General features: G+C 40.7%; 1 protein-coding gene across 1 annotated transcript; it reads right to left on the bottom strand.

Annotated features, from left to right (window-relative positions):
* Window positions 1-11,240: 11,240 nt before the first annotated feature.
* On the bottom strand, window positions 11,241-19,499 carry PVALB (parvalbumin). Its single transcript, XM_080631516.1, has 4 exons — window positions 19,424-19,499; window positions 17,341-17,473; window positions 16,842-16,951; window positions 11,241-11,502 (listed from the first exon to the last, which is right to left on the bottom strand). Exons 1-4 carry the CDS (start codon window positions 19,482-19,484, stop codon window positions 11,474-11,476), a joined length of 333 nt encoding a protein of 110 aa, XP_080487642.1. The 5' UTR covers window positions 19,485-19,499; the 3' UTR covers window positions 11,241-11,473.
* Between the last annotated feature and the right edge of the window lie 1,478 nt (window positions 19,500-20,977).

Here is a 20,977-nt window from a genome sequence, read left to right as displayed (position 1 = left end):
GTGACCATACCAGGGAGCCGAAATTAACCCACGGGGGACAGGGCAGAAAATAATAAAGTTACGGGCAAAGAGCAGCAAGGAGGGAAAGGACAAGCGATGGCGAGGGAGAGAAGGCTCTGTTTCCTGCCGATGAGCCTATGGAATCTCATTTTCCATGCAGAAGCTTGCTCACCCCCCTGGCTGAGTGCAGTGCTGCGCATGCGAGCCACAGAATGATTGTCTTCTTACGTGGGAGTGGGATTGCGCTGCTTCTCTCATCAGGCGCGTTGTGTGCTTTCCTGTGGCTGTTTATAAGCCAGCCGCAAATCTGAATTTCCCAGTGTCAGTTGGGTCAGCATGTTTAAAAGAGCCAGTTTGTGAGGACTCTCCGTGTCCTGTGTGGAAATTGAGCAACTTTTCTTCTCAGCCTGGGTATCATTTGACCTGTTACACTTCCCTGCAGTTCATAGTTCCTGCTTTTGACTATGTTACTGTTGTTTTCGTGGTGAGAGTTAGGTTCTAAATAACCAGTTTCTTACTTGCTTTATTCTCAGTATCTCAGAACTTTGTCCTTTTTTTCCTCTTTTGTTATCTGTGTAGTCTTTAATGCTGCAGTAGGTTGGTTCCTGCAATTATTTGATATTCTTCTTAAAACATTTTTCCTAAGATCTCCTATGACTACTCTTAAACTACGTTTATCCCCTATTCTTAATCTTTAAGCTGATCTTCTGTCTTCCTTAAGCAGCCCAAATCAAATGTCATGAGTTTGGGATAAAGCTGAAGAAGCTGATTGTGCAGCTTCCCGATTTTCCCTTTCCCATCACTTTGAAAGGTCTAACGCTGTTAGAAAGCATATCATTAATAGCAAACAACACTTCCCAGGGTATAAACTTTGTTTTGCTATGCTTCAGGTTGTTTACTGTGGAGCAAGGAACCTGCTTGTTATGAAAAGCAGTAAGTAAGCTTGGGAAGAAGAGAATAATCAATCATGTGTCTGTATTTGGGTTATAATATTGGACATTCCAAGAGTAGAACTGGTTGAAAATAAAATTTTCCAAATTTGGTTTAACCTCTGCCTGCTTAAAAGGCTTTTTTTTTTTTTTTTTTTGGTCTTTTCTAGCATGAATGACCTGTTTTACATGTTTGTAACTGTGCCATATCTGCCAGATGTATAGCCAGGCATGCAAATAGCATGAAAGTAGTATGTACCTTTAGCAAAATCAAAGGAGTCTTTTATATGCACATAGAAACATTGTTTCTGTGATTAAATTATTAAAGGGTCTTCTTTAGCCTGAGTGGGCAGAGACTTTAATTGTGAATGATGACTGTAGCGAAGTGTAGTGATGGAGTCACTACTAGGGGTTCCTGTAAAAAGGAAAAGAAAAATTAAACCCAGATCGTCTTATTGCTTTCACCATTTTCTCTTTCCATTCCTGAATCCTCCATCACATAAACCAGTTGTGTGGTTATTGATGTTCTCCATCACTCATGTCTAAATAGCTTACAGCCTTTTTCATCTTTTCCTTACACTCCATCCTCTGAGAAATTCACCTGTCTCTGTGTTGTTCCATTTTTGCAATCTTTGCATTATCCTTTGTTGTCTATTTGTAAAATTGTCCCAGTTTACTGACAGGTCTGTATGAGAAGGCTTTGAGGCTCCATTATTATGTACTTGAGACTTATTGATCGTGGCTGTAATGTAGTAGTATTCATCAGCATTTACTGAGGTCTCAAACATCTCTACTGTTTTACACTGGGATCAGTGTAGTAGAAGGCAGCTTGGGCGTGAAAAAGATGCATGCAAGAGGTGGAAGCTGTGTCTGGTCACCCAGGAGATTACAGAGACACTGTCCAAGCATGAGGGGGTGGTTAGGAAAGCCAAGATCTCACGAGGGACATGAAGATGTACAAGAACATTATCTTACATGTGTATCAGTGAGGAAGATGAAAGAAAATGTGAGCCCACTGGGTGAGTGGGGCAGGGGACTTGGTATGGAAAAGGCTAAGATACTCAATGCCTTCTTCACCCTTGGTCTTTGCTGGTAAGGTACATCTTCAGAAATTCCAGCTCCTTGAGACCAGCCTGGAGCATGGAAGACTTACGCTTGGTAGAAGAGGATCAAGTAAAAATACAGGAAATTCTGTTTAAACTTGAGAAGAAACATTGTTCTACCATGAGCGTTATCAAACACTGGAACAGGCTACTCAAAGGGGTTGTGGAGTCTCTATCCTTAGTAACAGGGAAAACCTGACTGGACATGGCACTGAGCAATGTGCTCTGGTTGACTTTTCCCTGGGCAAGAGGTGTGTGGACTAGATGATTTCCAGAGGTCCGTTCCAACATCAGCTGTTCCATGATTATGTCGGAGGTGAGACTTTCATTGCTTTTAAAAAATTCTGCTTGGAATCTGGTAATCTTTCTGTTGCTACTTTCCTACGCTACTTACCTTGGTCCTTAGTCTCATTCCCTCATTTCCCACTTAACCTCCCCATGCACTTGCACATAGAGCTCTTAATGGGCTGTGTCCTGTCTATTTCTGCTGCCCTTTTGCCCCACACGCTTTCCCCCCCACCTCAAAATCAATCTTTTCTCCTGCCTGACTTCTCATAGGTAAAAGTCATTCCCTTACCGGCATTGACAGTGATAGATTAAGGATGAAATTTCTTATCTACACCTTGTAATCCAAGCAGAATCACAGTCTGCTGTCAGCAGTCCACAGGGGTTGCTGCTGAATAAATTGGAATACTGGTAGCTGTGCTCACTGAAGCTTCTTTCATCTTGAATACGTGAGAAAGAGAGGGGAAGAGAAACCTTGTGGTTTAAAAAAAAACCCAACAGAAAAACAACAACACAGGATGATGTCCTTACCCTAGAGAAGTGTTTGTTAGGTTAAATCCTGCATTTACCAGCTAAGGATAAATAGAGGACTCTTTTTTTTATTCACACAATGTATTTCTTCCTCAAATAAAGCAAGATTCCTATGAGTGGGAAGTGCCCCTTCTCTGATGTGAGCAGGGTGAGTTACCCTGACAGCCACAAGACCCTAAAATCTGAAGTCACATTCCTTTAGGCAATAGTCACAAAACAGCGGATAAACTGCACGTGTCTATGTGCAGCTTGCATTTCATCAGGCTACAGCAGGCAGCGGTGGTGGAACTGCAGCTCCAGGAGGATGGGAAGGAATTTTGGAAGCAAAGTAAGGCTTTACAATGAGGATTAAACCAAGGTCAGTCTTTTAGATTGAAGTATTGCTTGTGCGTCAGATTGTCAGGCACTGTGCAGGTCACTTCATTGTCTCCTTCACAACACATACCTGTTAAAAAGTGATTTTTGTGAGACAGGATTCATTAATATTCCCAGGACTTGGTTTTATAGCTATAGATATATGTAGATGCAAACATTCTGGATACATTCAGAGTTGAGCAGATTACAACCTGTAAGTTGAATGTGCTGCTTAATAAAAGCTACTGAGGAAGTAACGTAGCCTTCCTTGGAGTGAGCAATGCTTCTCAGGAGAGCATTAGTGTTGAGGAAACGAATTAGACTTTTCTATAAGAAACCTCTTAAATAAAAAGTGTTTCATCAGCTCTTTTTTAAAATCTCACGTTATTAAAGGGAAACTGAGGAACGAAACAACACCATAAATATCTTGCAAATGGATAAATATTCAGAGTTCATGCAGCTTTTAAAATTTTTATAGATCTGACAGAATTGACTGAGTGTTTACTGACATGTCTGAAGAGCTTTGAAAACAGCAAGAACGGATGTGTAAATTTTATTGTAGCTTTCCATTCTTTACACTTTACCCATGCATTAGAATAAATAGAAACTTCGTCTATTTTGAGGACTACTTCATTTGCCACCCCCAAAAATTGCCTTTTGTTTCTCTTCAGAGTGGGGCTATTAGCACAGAAGTATGAATTTGGATGCTTTCTATGTCACTATTGATAACAGCATCATAGTTCCAGGTCTTGAGATTTTGCTCTTTTGTGGTAGGGACTGAGACACAGCTAGGAAAGCTTTTTGGCTGAGACTCAGTGCGCTGAAATGTAAGATGATTATGGAATGGTTGAATCAGCCAAAGGATTTGTTGGCAGTTACAACAACAGCGCTTCTGACTGATCTGGCATATCTGTCATTTGTTTCTGATCTACTACATTGGGGAAGTGGAAGCTAGAAATTAATGGTGGTTGTGGCATCAGTGAAAAGTGGTAAATCATTAGATGTTGGGTAGGTACCTCTACAAGGCTGTAAACTTGGTTTGGATATGCTAATTGTAGCTGTTACGTCCTCTCTTCTGGTGAATATGGAATGAGGGATGTATTTCTCAAGGATACATTCATATCCACAAGGGTAAAGATAAGGAGAATTTGGGGGAATAATTATTCTGCGTATGTCTGGGAAAATTCCAGCTTGAATCTTTGTTCTTGCATAAGGAAAAGCTCTCTGAACAAAACCTAAATATTTATGTAGTTTTTAGCAATATACACTAAGGCATTAGATGTGGGCAGTTGATCAGGGATCTGGAACTTCATACAGCAGGTCTTACTGTTGTATAGATCTCTCTGTGGGGGAGTATCTGTGACAGACTGAGGACTTGCTGTGGCCTTGTGTGTGGCCTGAACCTTTCTCAGCTATTATTGGAGCAATCATTGTCATGCTCTTTTGCACAGCCGTGCATAGGGTGATTGGATGCTGGTAAGTGAGCGTTAAGTATGCTTCTGCATCACAGGGAAGGGGTTAATCTGTCAAATACAGAATATATGAATACATGACATCTTTAAATGAGCTACCCATAATTCCAGCATGCCAGTCATTATGTGGTGATGATGGCTATGATAGCAGCTGGGAATCTTTTTTTGGATCTCTAGCTGCTGTCTGCTGAGAAAGCAGCTGCTAGGTTTACACTAATGCTATATCTTATATTAAAAACTCGAAGACAGACTACATTCAAGTAATGAGATTTATTAACAAAATAAAAGGTTATGTTTTGGTTTATATTCTGTTTATGCTTTTTGGGATTGAATGTTCAAGGTTTTTATCTGCAGGCATGATAGCTAGAATTTTTCTTCCTCTTGCTGAAAACTGAGTGGCAGCCATGTAACTGCAGGACCCAGAGGTTTAATGGAGGAAGGAGAAGAGAAATATTTAAGACTCTTAATTAATTTTTCAGGAGTTCACAACACTCTGTTTTCTATCATCTCTGCTTTTCTAACAGGTTAGTTTTTAGGCATAAACTTTTTACCTTATCCATATCCTTTCTTTTCAAGGTCTATTTATTATAATGATTTATATTATAACCAGTTGACATCTGGGCTACACAGTGAATTTATAGAAATTATGAATGAGAAGGATCCTGAGCTTGTAAAAATAAGATGCAGCCAGGAAAAAAAGTTAGGTGAAGCCTTTGCAAAACACAGAACACGTAATAGTGATTCAAGAGACTAGATAAAATTTCAGGTTAATTTTGACCTATCAGGCTTTCAGTGAGAAATAATTTAAGTTCTATGGTATCAGTTACGTTCCTTCAGAGCATTCAAAATGAAGATACTTTTGAACACTAGGATCCTCAACAGGCCAAAAAAGACGTAGGCTCATTAAATCTATGGGCAAATGTCTCTTAAGGCTCCTCTGCTTTGCTAAGGCTATCACGTGTGAACAAGAAAGTTAATTCATGCAGAGGGGAACAGAAAAGCACTGGCTCTGGTAATGGCGATTGTTACAGAACGTAATTGAACACTGACTGCAGCAAAGCTAAAAGGAGACTTGCATTACAATGACATAAAATCTTTATTTTTTCCCCTAACCTCTGATTTCAGCTGTCTGACTAAGAGCAGGTGCTGGGCAATAGCTCAATTTCAACAACCCACTGCAGCTGAAAGAGTAGATGCGATTGTGCTGTATCCAGCAAAATTGAAAATTACTTTAAGGGGTGGGGGGGAAAATGCAGATGTTTTAAGACAGAAAATCTTTATTCATCTGCAGAAGGAAGCATAAAATTAGCAGAGCCACATAATTCTTATGCCTCTTTATATTAAAGCAGTAGTAAGTGCTTGATAATTTGCTATTACCTATATATTTTCGTATCTTTCTAGTGATACTTTTTTTTTTTTTTTAAAACTGCACTGCATTCTGAAGATCCAGCAAATGGAGTTTGTTTGTGGTTAAAATGATAGAATTCTAAAAAACCTTCCAGGCAACGTTTCCAAAACCTGAAAATGCCTCTGAAGCATTTGGGTTTTCCGTGACCCGTAGACATTCCCTCCAGTAATCAAAGGCTAAGCATTTGTCCTCTGATCCTGTGCTTCTTAATGACCTGTCAAGAAGCTCTAGGGGCAAAGTTGGAATTAACAGAGATTTACCATGTTCTTACCACTTGAAGGCCCAAGTACCCATTTGTAATGCCAGCGTGGTGCCACTGAAACACCAGGGAAACCGACTGCAGTTTTGTACATAAATCATTACTTGCTTAGATGAGCATTTCCTAGAATTAATAAGTGTTGTTGCAATAAGAGCTGGACATTCTGATTCAGACACTTGACAAGATCCTTTCATTGGGTTTTTCCTGGGTGGAAGGCCAAAAGAATTTATGAAGAAAATATCTTTTCTAGCTGCATGTTCCATGGGCTTTAGTAAGTGCCTTCCAGTATTTTTGTCTGGCTCTTCTGATCCATTTTTTGTTGTAGCTGTTGCAGTCACTTCTATTTTTTTCTGGTAGCTGGAGAATCACAGAATCATAGAATCACAGAATGCCTTGGGTTGGAAAGGACCTTAAGATCTTTTAGTTCCAACCCCCTGCCATGGGCAGGGACACCTTACACTAGACTGAGTCACCCAAGGCTCTGCCCAACCTGGCCTTGAACACTGCCAGGGATGGAGCATTTACCACTTCTTTGGGCAACCTGTTCCAGTGCCTCACCACCCTCACAGTAAAGAATTTCCTCCTTATACCTAACCTGAACTTCCCCTGTTTCAGTTTGAACCCATTCCCCCTTGTCCTATCACTACAGTCCCTGATGAAGAGCCTCTCTCCAGAAGGGACTCTAGTATTCGTGTTTATATTAACTTCTGTCTTTAAAAGTGTATGAACCTCTGTTAAACTTTGTTACTTCTTTGACCACAAGAGCACTGATCGCAAATGCACTTCCTCTTTGTGGAGTAATTCTCCCATATTAGGAGAGCCTACAGTCTGGGAAAGTTTTGACAATTGACCTTTCATGCACACAGCTAACCCCCTTTAGGCACATTTGCTTTCACTCTTTATTAGGAGAAAAGTTATTTTAAATATTCAGCTGGAGAGAGTGTTGGGATTTCTAAAAAGTGTGCTTCTCAGGAAAAGGGAATCTGGTAAAATACTTAGTCAGAATGAAGGTGCAGCAGCTCAGGTTCAAGCACATCATTAGCAAGGATAGAGTTCAGCACATGGGGGAGGTATTTTAATCACTGGCATTTGCTAAAGCCTGTGCTCTGGTACCTGTGTTACCCATGGCTCCTGGGTGGTGGTAGAACAAGAATACCAGCATATGCTTTAACCACAGCTGAATTTTGGTGTGCTAACACTTGCCATAGAAATTTCTATATAAATAAGTTTCTCTTTCATTTGCAAATTCATTTGTATGAATGATATAAATTTCTCTTTCATTTGCAATTCATTTATAAATAAAAGAATGAGAAATGAAAGAGAAATTGACCGCTTTAAATGTCAATCTGAGATTACAGAGTCAAATTAAGTTCTTTTATGTTTTATGCTCATTAACACAGATTTTGTGGGCTAATTTACGGATTCAGTGAACCTTGTATAAATTCATAATCTTGGATGTTATTTTGGTGAGTCAAAACTTGTTGCAAATGTGTGCAGTGCTGCAATTTTTAATTCCAGAACAATATTAACTCTGTTTTGGACAGAGTATTGTTAATATTTAGATCCTATAACACAGAGGCTTTGACAAACTATGTGTGTGTTGTTGGAAAGGAGCACATGAACTTCATTTCCAGTCTTCAGAAGTATTTAGAAATGAGGTAGAAGTGTCTTTACTTCCCTCCTCCCCCAAAGATGCAATGTCAAAAAAGGCAACCGAAGAAAACAAGCAAGCTTTGCTTTGACGAAGTGAATGAAGTGTGGGAGCAATCATAGAACATTGGGCAGTATTGAGCGCAGGGCCAGTGGGTAGACTGTAAATATAAATCCTAGCTCAGCTTCTGCAAAGCGAACAGGTGTTTCAGCCTCCAGTCCATTGATTCCCAAAATAAGACATGTGGAAAACTGCTGATCCATGAAACTCCATTAAGAGCTTGGCAGGACCCTTAAAGCATAAACAAGTATGATTTTTTTTTTTGATTGTTTGGTGATGGTAAATGGTGATTGGGGAAATTTTAAGAGTTGGTGATGGTCTGTTGGTACAAACCCTTCCCTAAAATGCTGATGTCATTTGTCAGGAAAAGATGGCTTGCCTATGATGTGAGGATTTGGCTCTTGTTTTTGAGATGTAGCTGAGAGCAAGCTGTGTTTCTTTCCTAGCAATATGTAATACCAATGAGAACAAGTAATGTCTTTTTTCATGAGAGTAAACATAACTTCCGTATCTTAAATCATCAAGTTGTGTCTTGCTACAAACCATTGGCAATGAATTTAAGGAAGAGATGTGTATTGATTATTTAATATTTTTTCATCAACATGTTGGCTGGAGTTGGGGTTCTTTTCATAACTTCTATTATAACAGGGAAAAAAATATGGAATACTTGCTGTTCAGGAAAAAAAGATGTAAGGTGCCAATTAAGAAATGTAAGGTTAATGTTTGTTGAAGAAGCTTTTTGCACCCTTGCTTATGCATGAGAAAATTCAAACGTATAGCAGTTGCATATTTGAATAAACTGAGCAAATGCTTGTTTAGAATGTCAGGTACTGTCATCATGAAAAGTATCAATGACATTTTGAAGGTCTTTCTACCCATTATAACTTTTTTAGTTTGAAATTAAAGGATATTTCTTTTCATCCTATCCATTACTATAGAGCTGAAAAATTTCAGGCCAGATTGGGCACTCAGTGTTGCTTTTTGAGGAATAACTAAGGGAATAACATGAAGAAACACTGATAAGGGAATTGATTGGGTCTTTGGACTTTTATGACAGTAAAATATCCCTGTTAATGTTGCTGTAACTTATTGATTTCACCTAATGTACTACAAAAAAAATATACAATTTAGACTCATTGATGGCAGTGGGGTTTTTCTTTCTTGCATTTTGTTCTATTGTGCTTTTGTTGTTGTAAAATTTCAGCTTACATGCTATCTAGTGAAGAATTAAAATATAAATCCTTGCAGATTCAAAGACTAGGAAGAGACTATAAAAGTCTTTCTTTATATAGCAATTTTTAGGTTGATTCCGTGGGCTGGAGCACCTCCTGCATGAAGACAGGCTGAGAAAGTTGGGGTTGTTCAGCCTGGAGAAGAGAAGGCTGCTTGGAGACCTCATTGCAGCTTTCCAGTATCTGAAGGGGGCCTATAAGGATGCTGGGGAGGGACTCTTCATCAGGGACTGTAGTGATAGAACAAGGAGTAACGGGTTAAAACTTATACAGGGGAAGTTCAGGTTAGATATAAGGAATAAGTTCTTTACTGTGAGGGTGGTGAGGCACTGGAATGGGTTGCCCAAAGAAGTTGTGAGTGCTCTATCCCTGGTCTAGTGTGAGGTGTCTGTGCCCATGGTAGGGGGGTTGGAACTAGATGATCTTAAGGTCCTTTCCAACCCAAACCATTCTATGAATCTATGGTTCTATGATTCATGATACGTCAACGGGTGGGTTCCTAATGTTTTTTTTCCTGTAGCCCAGTATACTCTTGTAATTACGCTTTATTGCCACGTGAGGTCAGCAGCTGCCGAGAGAAAAAAAAAAAAACCAACAAAAAAAACACAAAAAAAACAACAAAAACCAAAAAACAGGCAATAAATCGCTTCATTGCAGTCCGTTTTCATTTGCTTTATTTAGAATACTTAGAATACTTAGAAATCAATACATTCTTCAGATCCGTATATACATTGTGCAAAACCAAGGGATTTCTTTTGAAAGCACAGCAGCTTTAGCAAAGAAAGTCTTCCGTGTAAGTTACTACAGAGTGAAAATTTAGAACAGCTTTAGGGAGTGTTTATTGGCTTCCCGAGCAGCATTGGGTAATTGCTGTGGCAGAGAATAGTATTCTGTACAATGTGATGGTGACAGGGTTTCAGCCTTATTTTGTTATTTTTCTTTTAAATACTAAATTAGCGATAATAAATCTGAATGGAATAAGGTATTATTGCTGCAGGGAATAGTTTGGAATCCAGAAATGGCAACTACCCTTCCTTTTTCTTGCAGTAGTAATCAATGTTGTGTCAAGATGTGGGGAAGATGTTGAAAAAAAGAAAGATAAAAAGCATGAGCTTGATGCCGAAGTTACTAGACGGGATTTGGGATACAAGTGTCTTGCTGTTGGCTCTGTCATAGGCTTGCTGTTGGCTCTGTCATAGGCTTACTGTTGGCTAGTCGTTTCCTTAGCTTAAGTTTCCTATATGTAAATCAAAGGAAAAGGTATTCACTTCTTTGGTAAAGTATGGTTTTTGATGGGATTTTTATATACTATTTTAACAGTGAGAGTATCAACAGCAACATCACACCTGAATCTTGGTGTCCCCCTTCCTGATATTCATACTGTTGTTCTTTTGAGTATTCTGTTCTTCCTGTCCTAGATAGTTGTGTAACATTGATAGTAAGCATATCCTGTGTTTCAGAAATGACCGCTTTTTAATACTTTACAGAGTTATCCCCATGCATGATTGGCACCAACTGATATTCCTGTCAAACCTTTTATCCAAAAATCCCCCTGCACCAGGCAAATTTAACAAATGATACAGACAAGGATCAATTTACTGATCACCAAAATGCAGCATGGGAGATGTAGGTTAAATATTAGGAAATACTTTTTAGCTATAACACTGATTAAGTCAAAAGAACAAACTGCCAAATGAAGTTGGGTAATTGCCATCACTAGAGATTTTCCATCACTAGAGATTTTCCAGGCTATGAGTATGCATCCATTTAGCAGGGATGGCTTAAAAATAATGCAGTCAGTTTTGCCACAGTTCAGAATTTGGGCTGAATGACTCATTATATGCATGTTTTATCTCAAAAATTGGCTGTTATTTCTTCCTACTTTACCCTAGCAAGGGACAAAGCTGCAGGGATGTCAGCAAAAAAGAGTAAAATTTTCTCTCAGTGTGTGCCAAACCTACATGAAATAAGAAACAAGTTATAGTGAGAGAGAATAAAGCCCAGATTGATGTGACCTTTATTATTTTAACAGTGTCTTTCAGCACAATTACAGAGTTGCAGGATTGCAGAGAACAGAGCTGGAGTATAAAATAACATAAATAAATAGAACAGGAGCCAAAGCAGCCAGCAGGAGGTGGTTGGAATTGGGCAGTGAAGGATGGGTGAAGGGTTTGCATTGGTCAAAGCCTTTATGATTCAGCCACCATAGTTGCAAATTCTGGAGAAAGGAAACATTTAAAAAAAAATATTAAAAAAAAAGAAAATGTAAAGGAGGAGGAAGCATATTACAATGATTACAGAGTCAGTGGTGTAGCAGAAACATCACAATAACAGAAGAACAAAGAAATCCTGGTTAGTTAAAGGGAAAGTATGACTTGGGAAATCTTACAGTGAAATGAAAGGATTTTTTAAGGGTAAGAGAGAAATGCTATACATGCCAGACTGTCAAGACTGTCCACTGTTATTCGTCTGAAGAACTTGATTAGCTCCCTGTTATTCCTTTGTAAATCTCAATGGGATGAAGGCAAGAGCTAGAAATTTAATTTCACAGTGAGATAAATTTCCTTTGTATCAGAGTTTGGCAAAGAGACTCATTAACGAGTCTTTCAGAGTATTTGTGTCCTTATATTATAAATATATTGCATTTAAACTCAATTTTGTACCGGCAAATTGACTGGAAATGACAGATTACAGAAACAGAAAGCTCACACCAACCCATCTTGACCACACTAGTGATAATGAGAAAAATTCTTGTGATCTCAGAGGGACAGGATTTTCCCCTGTGGCTTTTATTAGTGTTACATCAATAATATTTACATAAATATATCTATCTTCAGTTTGGGTTTATTTTATGCTTTGGTGTATATATATGTAGTGCTTTTCATCAGGGTGATAAAGCATGGAAAAGGCATGTTTGTATCCTGTGAATAGCTGCCTGGCATACCTCACTCTGACTACTGCATTACTCAAGGAGGTTATAATACGTAACTCCATCTAACCTTGGAACAGTCACACATAAGAATACCTTGCACAGTTTTGTGTGCCTCAGAGCTTGAAAAATGACAGACTGGAGGGAATCCCAAGAAGGGCAACAAAGATGATAAAGGGATTAGAGGGTATACGGAGAGAGTGGTTTATGGGTTTAACATAATCAGCTGAGAGGAACATGACAAATAGGGGAGGCAGTCATCTGTAAAAGCTCAAAAGAAAATTGTTGAAGTTTGACATAATGAAGAGTAATGTCTTGCAACTAAAAAAGAAAGAAAATGAAAATTAGGCATTTGAAGAACATTCTAATGTTCAGTTGAAAAATGCTAAACTCTAAACAAGTGAGATCTTCACTGACTGGTGTGTGCAAACTGGTAGCACTTTTGATGATGTTGTGTCCAAAAAACATGCTGCCAAATGCTGACAAACCAGAGTAAGACATAAAAATGTCAGTGGGTTTAAACTAAATCCAAATCTATCCATCATTTTGAAAGATGTAAATCCAAGTTAGGATTAGTGATGCAGATTACTTAACACAAAACGTGTCTAAATCCTGTAGACGGTGGGTACAGAGATCGAAAATGTTGCAAACTGAATTTAAGAGATAACATAAAGTGCTTGTGATAGAAACCCAGACTGTTCTGCACAGAAAAGGAAACAGGCTATGATTATTAAATCACTGTGTGAATAAATCCTGCAGAGAGAAACATGAACTGCAATGGATGAAGCCTTTCCAAAAGGGAAAACTAACTACACATATTCTATTAGAACAAGCTGTCATACTTGCTACAGCTGAATTAAATCCTTTTTATAATAATTTGTATCTGTGGAATATATCTGGAAAAGGTTATTCAGACTTGCAGCCAAATATTTTCTGTAATACATTATGATAGTGATATTATCACTTAATGGCAATATATTTCATGGGTACTTCCTGATAGCCAGCAAACCACAAAATACTCCTTCATGAATAACTGCTATCTGCTTTAAAGTTTTCCCAGGTTTTTCAACATACTTGAAATATTTCAAAGATGTTCCAGTTGAATAATCTTGTAAAGTAGTTCACTAGTGGTTTTCATATAAAGGTTAGCCCAACCACAGATGGCTTGTGGAGGCATTGTTACCAAGTGTACTCATATATGGAAAATATATATTCTGATATGACACTGTATACTAACCCCTGCCTATTGGTTGTTCTTGTAAATATTTACTGCCTCTGACAAGGGAGAGAATCCTTGTGATTGACTACATCCTCCTTTCCAGTTGTAATTCTCCTTCCAAACAAAATTAAGTTCTATCTTTCTTTGCACAATTCATAGTTTTAAATTGCAAGGATTTAGACCATTTTGTCATGTAAAAAAATTTACTAGCTGTCATATGTCAAAGCTCCAACAAAAAACAAGAGGATTCTTTTGAGGTGTTCAATATAGTTCAGTAACATATACCAGCCTGATGCATACCCTGTAGTATTTTACCGAAATGACAGCTATAATTACAGAGTACATGTTGTAGGCTAATGATTTCTCTCATCAGATTATGTTTTTTACATTATCGGTACAATAGCAAATCTGTGTAGCAAAATTCATAAGTAATGACTTACACTAATTTATGTTAGAAGAGACAAGAGCACAAAGAGGGATAACAAAAGGACTTTCTAAAGCTTTTTCTTCTTTGTTATGTCTTTTACCTGTGGCAAGGTCATGACTTACCAGCTGTAATTCTGAATGCTTGATGTCTCATTTTTACAATGTTTAAAGAAAAAAATTGAAATATTTTGAAATATTTGCAGAAGTTGAGCTGTGTCAAGGAAAATATTTTGATTTAGTAGGATAAAAATGTGGACTTGTTCTGTCTACACTGCATGAACTTTGAAAATTCTTTATGTACTTTCTCAAGTCTATTAGTACCAAGAAACAGAAAGGCATGATGTGCATGTCCAGACAAACAAAATAGGTTAAAAGCCTCACTATGATCTTTTTCTCTTCTTTCTTACAAATGTTCTCCTGAAGCTGAGCAAGCAGCTTCAGCATCGCTTCCCAAGCTAATCTAGAAGCTAATGTTTGTAGTTTTCTTAGGTAACTTGGCCTTGACCTGCATTTTTTTTTCCCACATTCGTCGTCTTTTGTTCATATCAATGAAAGACGGAAGGGTCTTAACATCAGACACAAGAGAAGATAATAATGTCTTATATGAACAGGCTGCAAGTTTTCAGCTTTTTGAAACTGGTAGATCAGCCAGAAATTACAAATCTTGACTGGACAGGAGGTAACCTGGAGAAACTATTTCTGAACTGGATGGTCTTGCAGGAATGATAAAAGGTTTAAAGCAGGAGACCTGAGAGACAATTTGTAACATGTAACCCTTACTGGAAGAAGTCTGATTAGGTTGGGATTAACATTTGTGAAGAAAAGTCTGAGAAAGATGGCTCTGTGGTGTTAAAAAATCCATGAAGATCAGGTCTTACAACTGCTATGGGCTCCGGAGGGGTGCTCCATATGGGCATTCAGGGGCCACCTAGTGAATTAACATTAATCGCTGTGAAAGGCTGCATAATTTAGGCTATAATAATTTAGTGATGCCTGACAATTCAGTTACTGGGAAACAAACAAACGGTTTGCAACAGAAATACAGTATTGCAATACTGAATATAAATGTGACATACATTTGTGGCTTCACATTTTATTTACATAGGCAGTTATAATCTGGAATTGGATTTCTGAACCAAAGGAAAAGCTGGAAAATGTGTGTCATCCTCATCCTTTGGTCACAGCCCCAGCTGTGAATTTTTGCATGTATTTTAAACATTTCCAGTGTCACAATTTGCTGTTGAAGTCAAATTTAAGACATGGAAAAAAACCCCAATGATGTACAGTAGGGCTGTTTACCAAGCCAGAAGAGGCAAATAAGAGAAGCCTTTCATTCTCTTCTCATTATTGATTATAATGTGTAATTCCAGATCAAAGTTAAGGAAGGGTAAAACTTGCAGAAGAAAGAGAAATGTTTAGTATTGCTTTATTACAACATACTGGCTTTCAGCATTGTTTCAACTTTAAAAAGTTATGGTCAATCTTAAATAAAAAAGTTAATGCTGTATTCTCTTGTAAAAGCCAAAATCATTCTGCAATATAGTCCTTGTATTCCAATCAATACTGCTTTTGTTTTGCAGCCTTCTGGGAATAACTGAAAATACATGTGATGTGAGGTTGGTGGATCAGCTCTAAGCTTACTTACCTGAGCCAAGTTTTCTTCTGAAAAATCTTGCCCACTGATTTTAGTACCACTGCCACTAATTTTAATGGGAATAAGGAGGACCCATATAATTAAAGCATGTGAAATTTCAAATGGTGACACACTCATCAGGTTCAGTAGCACTGCTGAAGTTTAGCAGGAACTTCCCCTAGGTGCTTCACATTTGCTCTTCTGCGACCATGCTAGAATCATGATCTGAGATATCAGAGGCTTTTGTCTAGAAAAAGGGCCATAGTCACTGGTATGGCAAGGTGCTACAAACAGGCAGATATGTATGACTAATATGTCAGTGGCTGATTTTGTTTGTCATTTTTTCAGCTTCTGAATAAGGAGACTATGTTAGTTAATAATATTTTGCTTTTTATTCCTTTTTTAATTGCTTTTTTTTTGTATGGAGACACCATTTTTATTTATTTTTTTTTTTTTTTTTTTTTACAAATCCCAGAGACTGTGTGACAGAGAGAGATAGGAGTGGTTTAGGCATTTTTTAGATTTCAACCTAGCATGTGGCTTATCAGTATTGTGAAAACTCAGCAATTGCCTGCTGTCTAGGTGATTTAGTATACCCTGGCCACAGACTTCTGCTACTATCTCCTGCAATGAGGAAAAAAAAAATACGTCAGAAACTCATCTCTTCATGTCTCTCCCAGTGTGTCTCAGGGATACAGAAAGAAAAAAGGAGAAAATTTGCATGTGGGCTAATTTGATTCATCCCAAGGGGAATAGAAAACAGTCATTTTTAAGCAATGCTATAAAAGGAGAAGTTGTTTTTTCTTATACTTCTCATATTTAGTAAAACGGAGATGACAAGCTTCCTTAGCTGTGAAGACCCACCTAAACACTAGCCAAAGCTGGATGGAAATCCTGTAGCAGGCTGACTGCACTTTGAATTTTAAAAGCATTGCTTTGTGAAGTCATGCATTACTTTCCTATTTACTCTTTATCAAGCAGAAATGCTGGTACTCAGCTTTTTCTTTCAAAGTTTTATATTCAAGCCTGAGTCTTTGAACTCTCAGTGTCCTGATCCTCAATCCACTTGAAATCTTAAACTCACTGAAGTTGCATCAGTCCTTAGCCCGGTGCTGTGGTTTGACTGCATCTCGGTTTCTATGAACTGTTGCCCCCTCTAGTGTCAGAACTCAGCTCCTGTTTTCCTTAAAGCAAGGAATGGCAAATGTAGCAGGACTTGGTATTTCATTAAATCAAATTTGTGCCCTTCAGAAGGTCACAGCCCCCAGTGGTTCCCAGATTTCCTCAGCTCTTGTATGTAAGAGTAATATTTCATTGTTACTGTCAAAGTTCACTCCTCTAATCACATACCATCAGCGCCAATTTTGCCGTCACCATCCTTATCTCCAGCAGCCAGAAGAGCCTTCGTTTCTTTGTCTGATAGGTCTCTTCCCTCTGGGGTAAAGCCCTTCAGTACAAACCTAAAGAGGGGGCATGGAAAAAAAGGAAAGTTGTGGTTCGTTTCCCCCCCCCCCCCCCCCGAACAGTTTCATTTCATATTTATTTGTACCACCAATTTCATATGTGAGTTGGAATCCAGTGTTGACCTTCTCTAACATTCAGGACAAGTGCTTTGCTCTGAAACTGCATTTGGCTGAAGAACTAGCAATAAGGTATTGATCATTCATAAAAGTTACAACTAGCTACCTCCAACACGCTTTAGACCGTATAGTAAGCAAACAACAGATTATTGCACACAAATACTAGTCGGAAGATTGAACTGTATGCTATTATCTCGAGTCTTGAAAAAAATGCAGGAAATTAGACTCTTAAGGTGAGGCTATTTGAGAAAGGACATATCTTGACTTACTTTAATTCATCCTCTTCGATGAAGCCACTTCGATCTTTATCAAGAATATGGAAAACCTTCTTCACATCTTCTGGGCTCTTCTTTTTCAGTCCTACCATCTCGAAAAACTTCTTGTAGTTAAATGATTCAGCAGCTATAGGAGATGAAAAGCCAGAGGGCTGCTTAGAAAAACATAGTACATACCCGTGATTTCCTTCCACGCTGTTACGTGTCCTATCCTGGGAGGCACAGTTGAGCCCGGCTGTGTAGGAGCTCCATGTACGCCTTGTAATCAATTCTCCATGCTTCACAGACGCTAATTGTAATAAACAGAGGGGGAGAGGGACAGTGCCTGCTCTTTGCAGATGAACAGCTGAGCTACAGTGGGATGGAGACTCTGCCCAAGGTCACACAGGTAGTCTGTGGTAGAGTAGGGAGCTGAAGTCTACCCTGCTTGGTCTCATTTCAGTGCCTTAACCCCTTTTTTTTGGCTAAATTTAATTCTAAAACAGTCATCTGAGAGTGGTCTCTGGATATTACATGGCTGTCACTTTTTGACATTTCCACCCTTTAAAACAAAAAAAAAAGCCCGCTCTTGCTCAACCATGGAGCACTGACGAGAAGAGTTACAGAGCACATGGCTATTTCAGGGCTGTTTCGTTTTTCCTGAAGACTTATCAGAAATCAGTGTTGCTTTTGGACCGCTAAAGGTATGGGCAGTGATGGTTTGTAAGCTCAGGCACTGCAAGGGAGTGCTGTGCGCTATCCTGCCTGCGAGACCGTGTCAGAAACGATCTCCAGGGAGGAAGAGACAAAAAAGAATCAAAACAAACAAACAGAGCCCTTGATATCGGAGCCGAGATAAACGAGTTTACCTGCTCCTCCTCTCCCGTCCTTTAACCGCACCCGCTTTTGTCCCACCCGGGTATCCTAACGACTGTGCTGGGGATTAGGAAGGTGTGGATTAGAAACCCAGTACAGTGACCTCCAAAACGTGCTGCGGAGGATTGTTTGTTTTTTCCCCTCCTTCTTCCCCATGCATCCTTATTCCGGCCACAGCTTTTCCTCTTACGTAAAGTGAAGGAGGCTCAGTCCCTCGGGATCTGTTTGACTGAGACCTGTCATTAGTTGCTGCTAATTGCATCTGCTCCGGGACTTGGAGCTGGCCTCAGAACAATGGGAGCTAATGAGAAAACCAGCTGCCGGATGGAGCAAAGCGGTTTGTCGGTCCTTTCGACTCTGGGCTGCTGCGTTCAACCGGGCTCAGCGGGGTTTGCGCCTCCGTCCGCCCGGGAAGGTCACTGCACAGGGCAGAACGGAGGGAGGCGGCTCTCCCGGTGCTGCGGTCGGCCAGGTAGTTTGGAGGGATAGGGAGAGAGAACGTGCATCACGGAGCACGATTTTTGGCGTTGCTTTAAGAGCAACTTTGACTGCTGAATCTCTGAGGGAGTGCTCTCGGCTCGAGACTGGCGGTGAGTTAGAGGGGTAGGGAATATCGGGACCCGGAGGAGTCTGAGAGGCAAGTACGGACGGCTGGCAGCCATTCGTCCTGCAGAAAGCTTCTGCAGTCGAGTAGTGAGTGCTCTACCATTGCCCTCTGCCCCATCCCAAAAAGCAAAGCCCACCTAGGGATCCCACATAAGATGTAAGAAAAGAGCGTGTGTTTAGCTCCTTGGAATGAGAAACAGCAGTTCTGTGATACCTGAAACTCAATTTCAAGGGTGAGTGGGAAGCTGCCGGCGTTCATGGCTCATTTCCCTATCCCGCAACAGGATATAATCCAGTCTGGTTCGCCGAGGGTTTTTTTTTCCCTTGAAAGTATCCCCTCGGTAGGAGCCTGTCCGCAGTTGCTGCTCACCTTCCTTTGAAATAGGTGTTTCACCTCTGTAACGTGCAGGGCAACTTTGCTGAGGATGCAGCCCTGGACTTGATAAATCGGACAGGCTTTCACTGTCCTTCTGAAAACCATCTTCGATTGGTATTTTGTTTAGAAATATCCTCTAATCTTCCCCAAGCTTAAAGAAATGCGCTGCTATAGGAAGCTGAAGAGAGGAAAGAGGAGAAAAGAGGAAAGAAAAGAAAGAAAAGAAAAAGAGGTACTCACCTGAAAAGGCTCCCACAGCCTTCTTGATATCCTCAGCATTGAGCACGTCAGTCATAGCCATCCTGCAACTGTTTGAACAGGGAGGCAAGTGCGAAAAGATTAAAAAGTGCTTTTCTCATCATTTCTGCTCATATGACCAAGCTGCAGTGCCGCGCGGGGATGGCACACCGAGAAGGGCTGGACCCGCGCCAGCTCCGTACCCCTGCGTGGCTGAGCGCCCAAACGTGGGCTGCCGGTCTCCCATTCGCAGAGCCCCACGTCGCCCGCGGACGCGGGGGTTCGGCTCAAGAGAGGGCACGGGGATGGGCGCCTGTGCGGGGACCGAAGGGGGCAGGGGGTCGCTCCCTGCGAGATGGGAGCCTAAGCCTTACTGGAGCAGTGCCAGAGTCTGTCGTGATAGCGGCTGGAGAAAAGAGTTGTGCCAAGGTCAAGTCCTCGGGTGCGGTGGAAGAGTGCTGGTGCAGAGCAGAGGCTTTTCCTTTAGTAAGGCAGGGCGAGCTTTCCCGGTTATAGTCGGTGATGAGCAAGGAACTGCAGCATATGCCAAGCTTCAAGCTGCTCTTGAGGTCGGGAAGCAAATGTAACGTAGCTTTTGAACGTTCGCCTTACCGTTCAAACACTTTAAACATCTCCCCCTTCCTGTCTTCCCCCCTCCCCTTCACACACACGTTCCTGATAGACCTCGTTTCTTTCGGGCCAGTCCATATTAAGCATCATCCTCACTGAATTAATTATCACATCCCTACGAATCCTACAGATCCTGTTTGTAATGCACAATATGCTGCAGAAGCCTCGCAATGGGATACGGTGGAACGAGACGCGAGGTGACAAACGCGCTGGTGCGGAGCTCTCGAGCAGCGGTGGGCTCCTTAGGCGGGACCGGGCTCTTCCCGACATCGTCGAGGATGATTTCGGGATTGTAATGTGTTTTCTAGGGTTGTTTCCTCTCCAAGCAACTGTGCCTAGTTTTCACAAGAAATATGGCCAATAGTCCAGCTAGTCCTCAAGAGTTTGGGCAGGAGCCATTAGGCTGAGATAGCCAAGGTTGGGGCCCGGGAGTAGGGCAGATCTCCGCGGGAGTGTTGGCATCTCCGCTTCAGGAAATACAGGGTATGGGGGGAAGTGATCTCCCCGCGCTGGGACTGGCGGGCACAGCCCGATCCCCTGGGGGCTGCTGCACCCCGGCCCGGAGCGGGGCCGCCGGGGAGAGGCCTTGGGAGGGAGGTGGCGGCTGCGACACTGGGGTGGCTCTGTCAGTCGTTCCAGAAGTGCGGGCCCCAGTCCTTCCCTCCGCGGCCCAAGTTCACCTATAACAGGTGAGTCATTAGCATGCCACTAAGCGCAGAAGGACGGAGGAGGAGGTGACATTGGGGTCCCCTGTTTTTTTCCTTCCTTTTCTTTTTTAAGCAGCGACTCTTCGCTGTGGGAGGGACCGTCGTTTTTCTCTCGATGGAACTTCCCCCCCCCCGCCCCCCCCCCCGTTTCTATGTATTTTCTGAGATACAAGAGAGGTTTAGCTTTCTCCAAGGACAAATAAGGAGACTGATGGGGGCG

The sequence above is a fragment of the Psittacula echo genome (assembly GCF_963264785.1).
Source record: "Psittacula echo genome assembly, chromosome: 1".
Taxonomy (NCBI): Eukaryota; Metazoa; Chordata; class Aves; order Psittaciformes; family Psittacidae; genus Psittacula; species Psittacula echo.
The sequence above is the reverse complement of the archived record's forward strand: the minus strand, read 5'-3'. Positions and strand labels throughout refer to the sequence as shown.

What these genes read in the sequence shown, in the direction of transcription:
- PVALB (XM_080631516.1), bottom strand. Translation starts at nt 19,484, where the DNA reads ATGGCTATGACTGACGTGCTCAATGCTGAGGATATCAAGAAGGCTGTG. An exon ending in GGCTGTGGGAGCCTTTTCAG is followed by an intron (nt 17,474 to 19,423) that starts GTGAGTACCTCT and finishes CATCTCCTATAG; the next exon opens with CTGCTGAATCATTTAACTAC. An exon ending in ATCGAAGAGGATGAATTAAA is followed by an intron (nt 16,952 to 17,340) that starts GTAAGTCAAGAT and finishes CCCCCTCTTTAG; the next exon opens with GTTTGTACTGAAGGGCTTTA.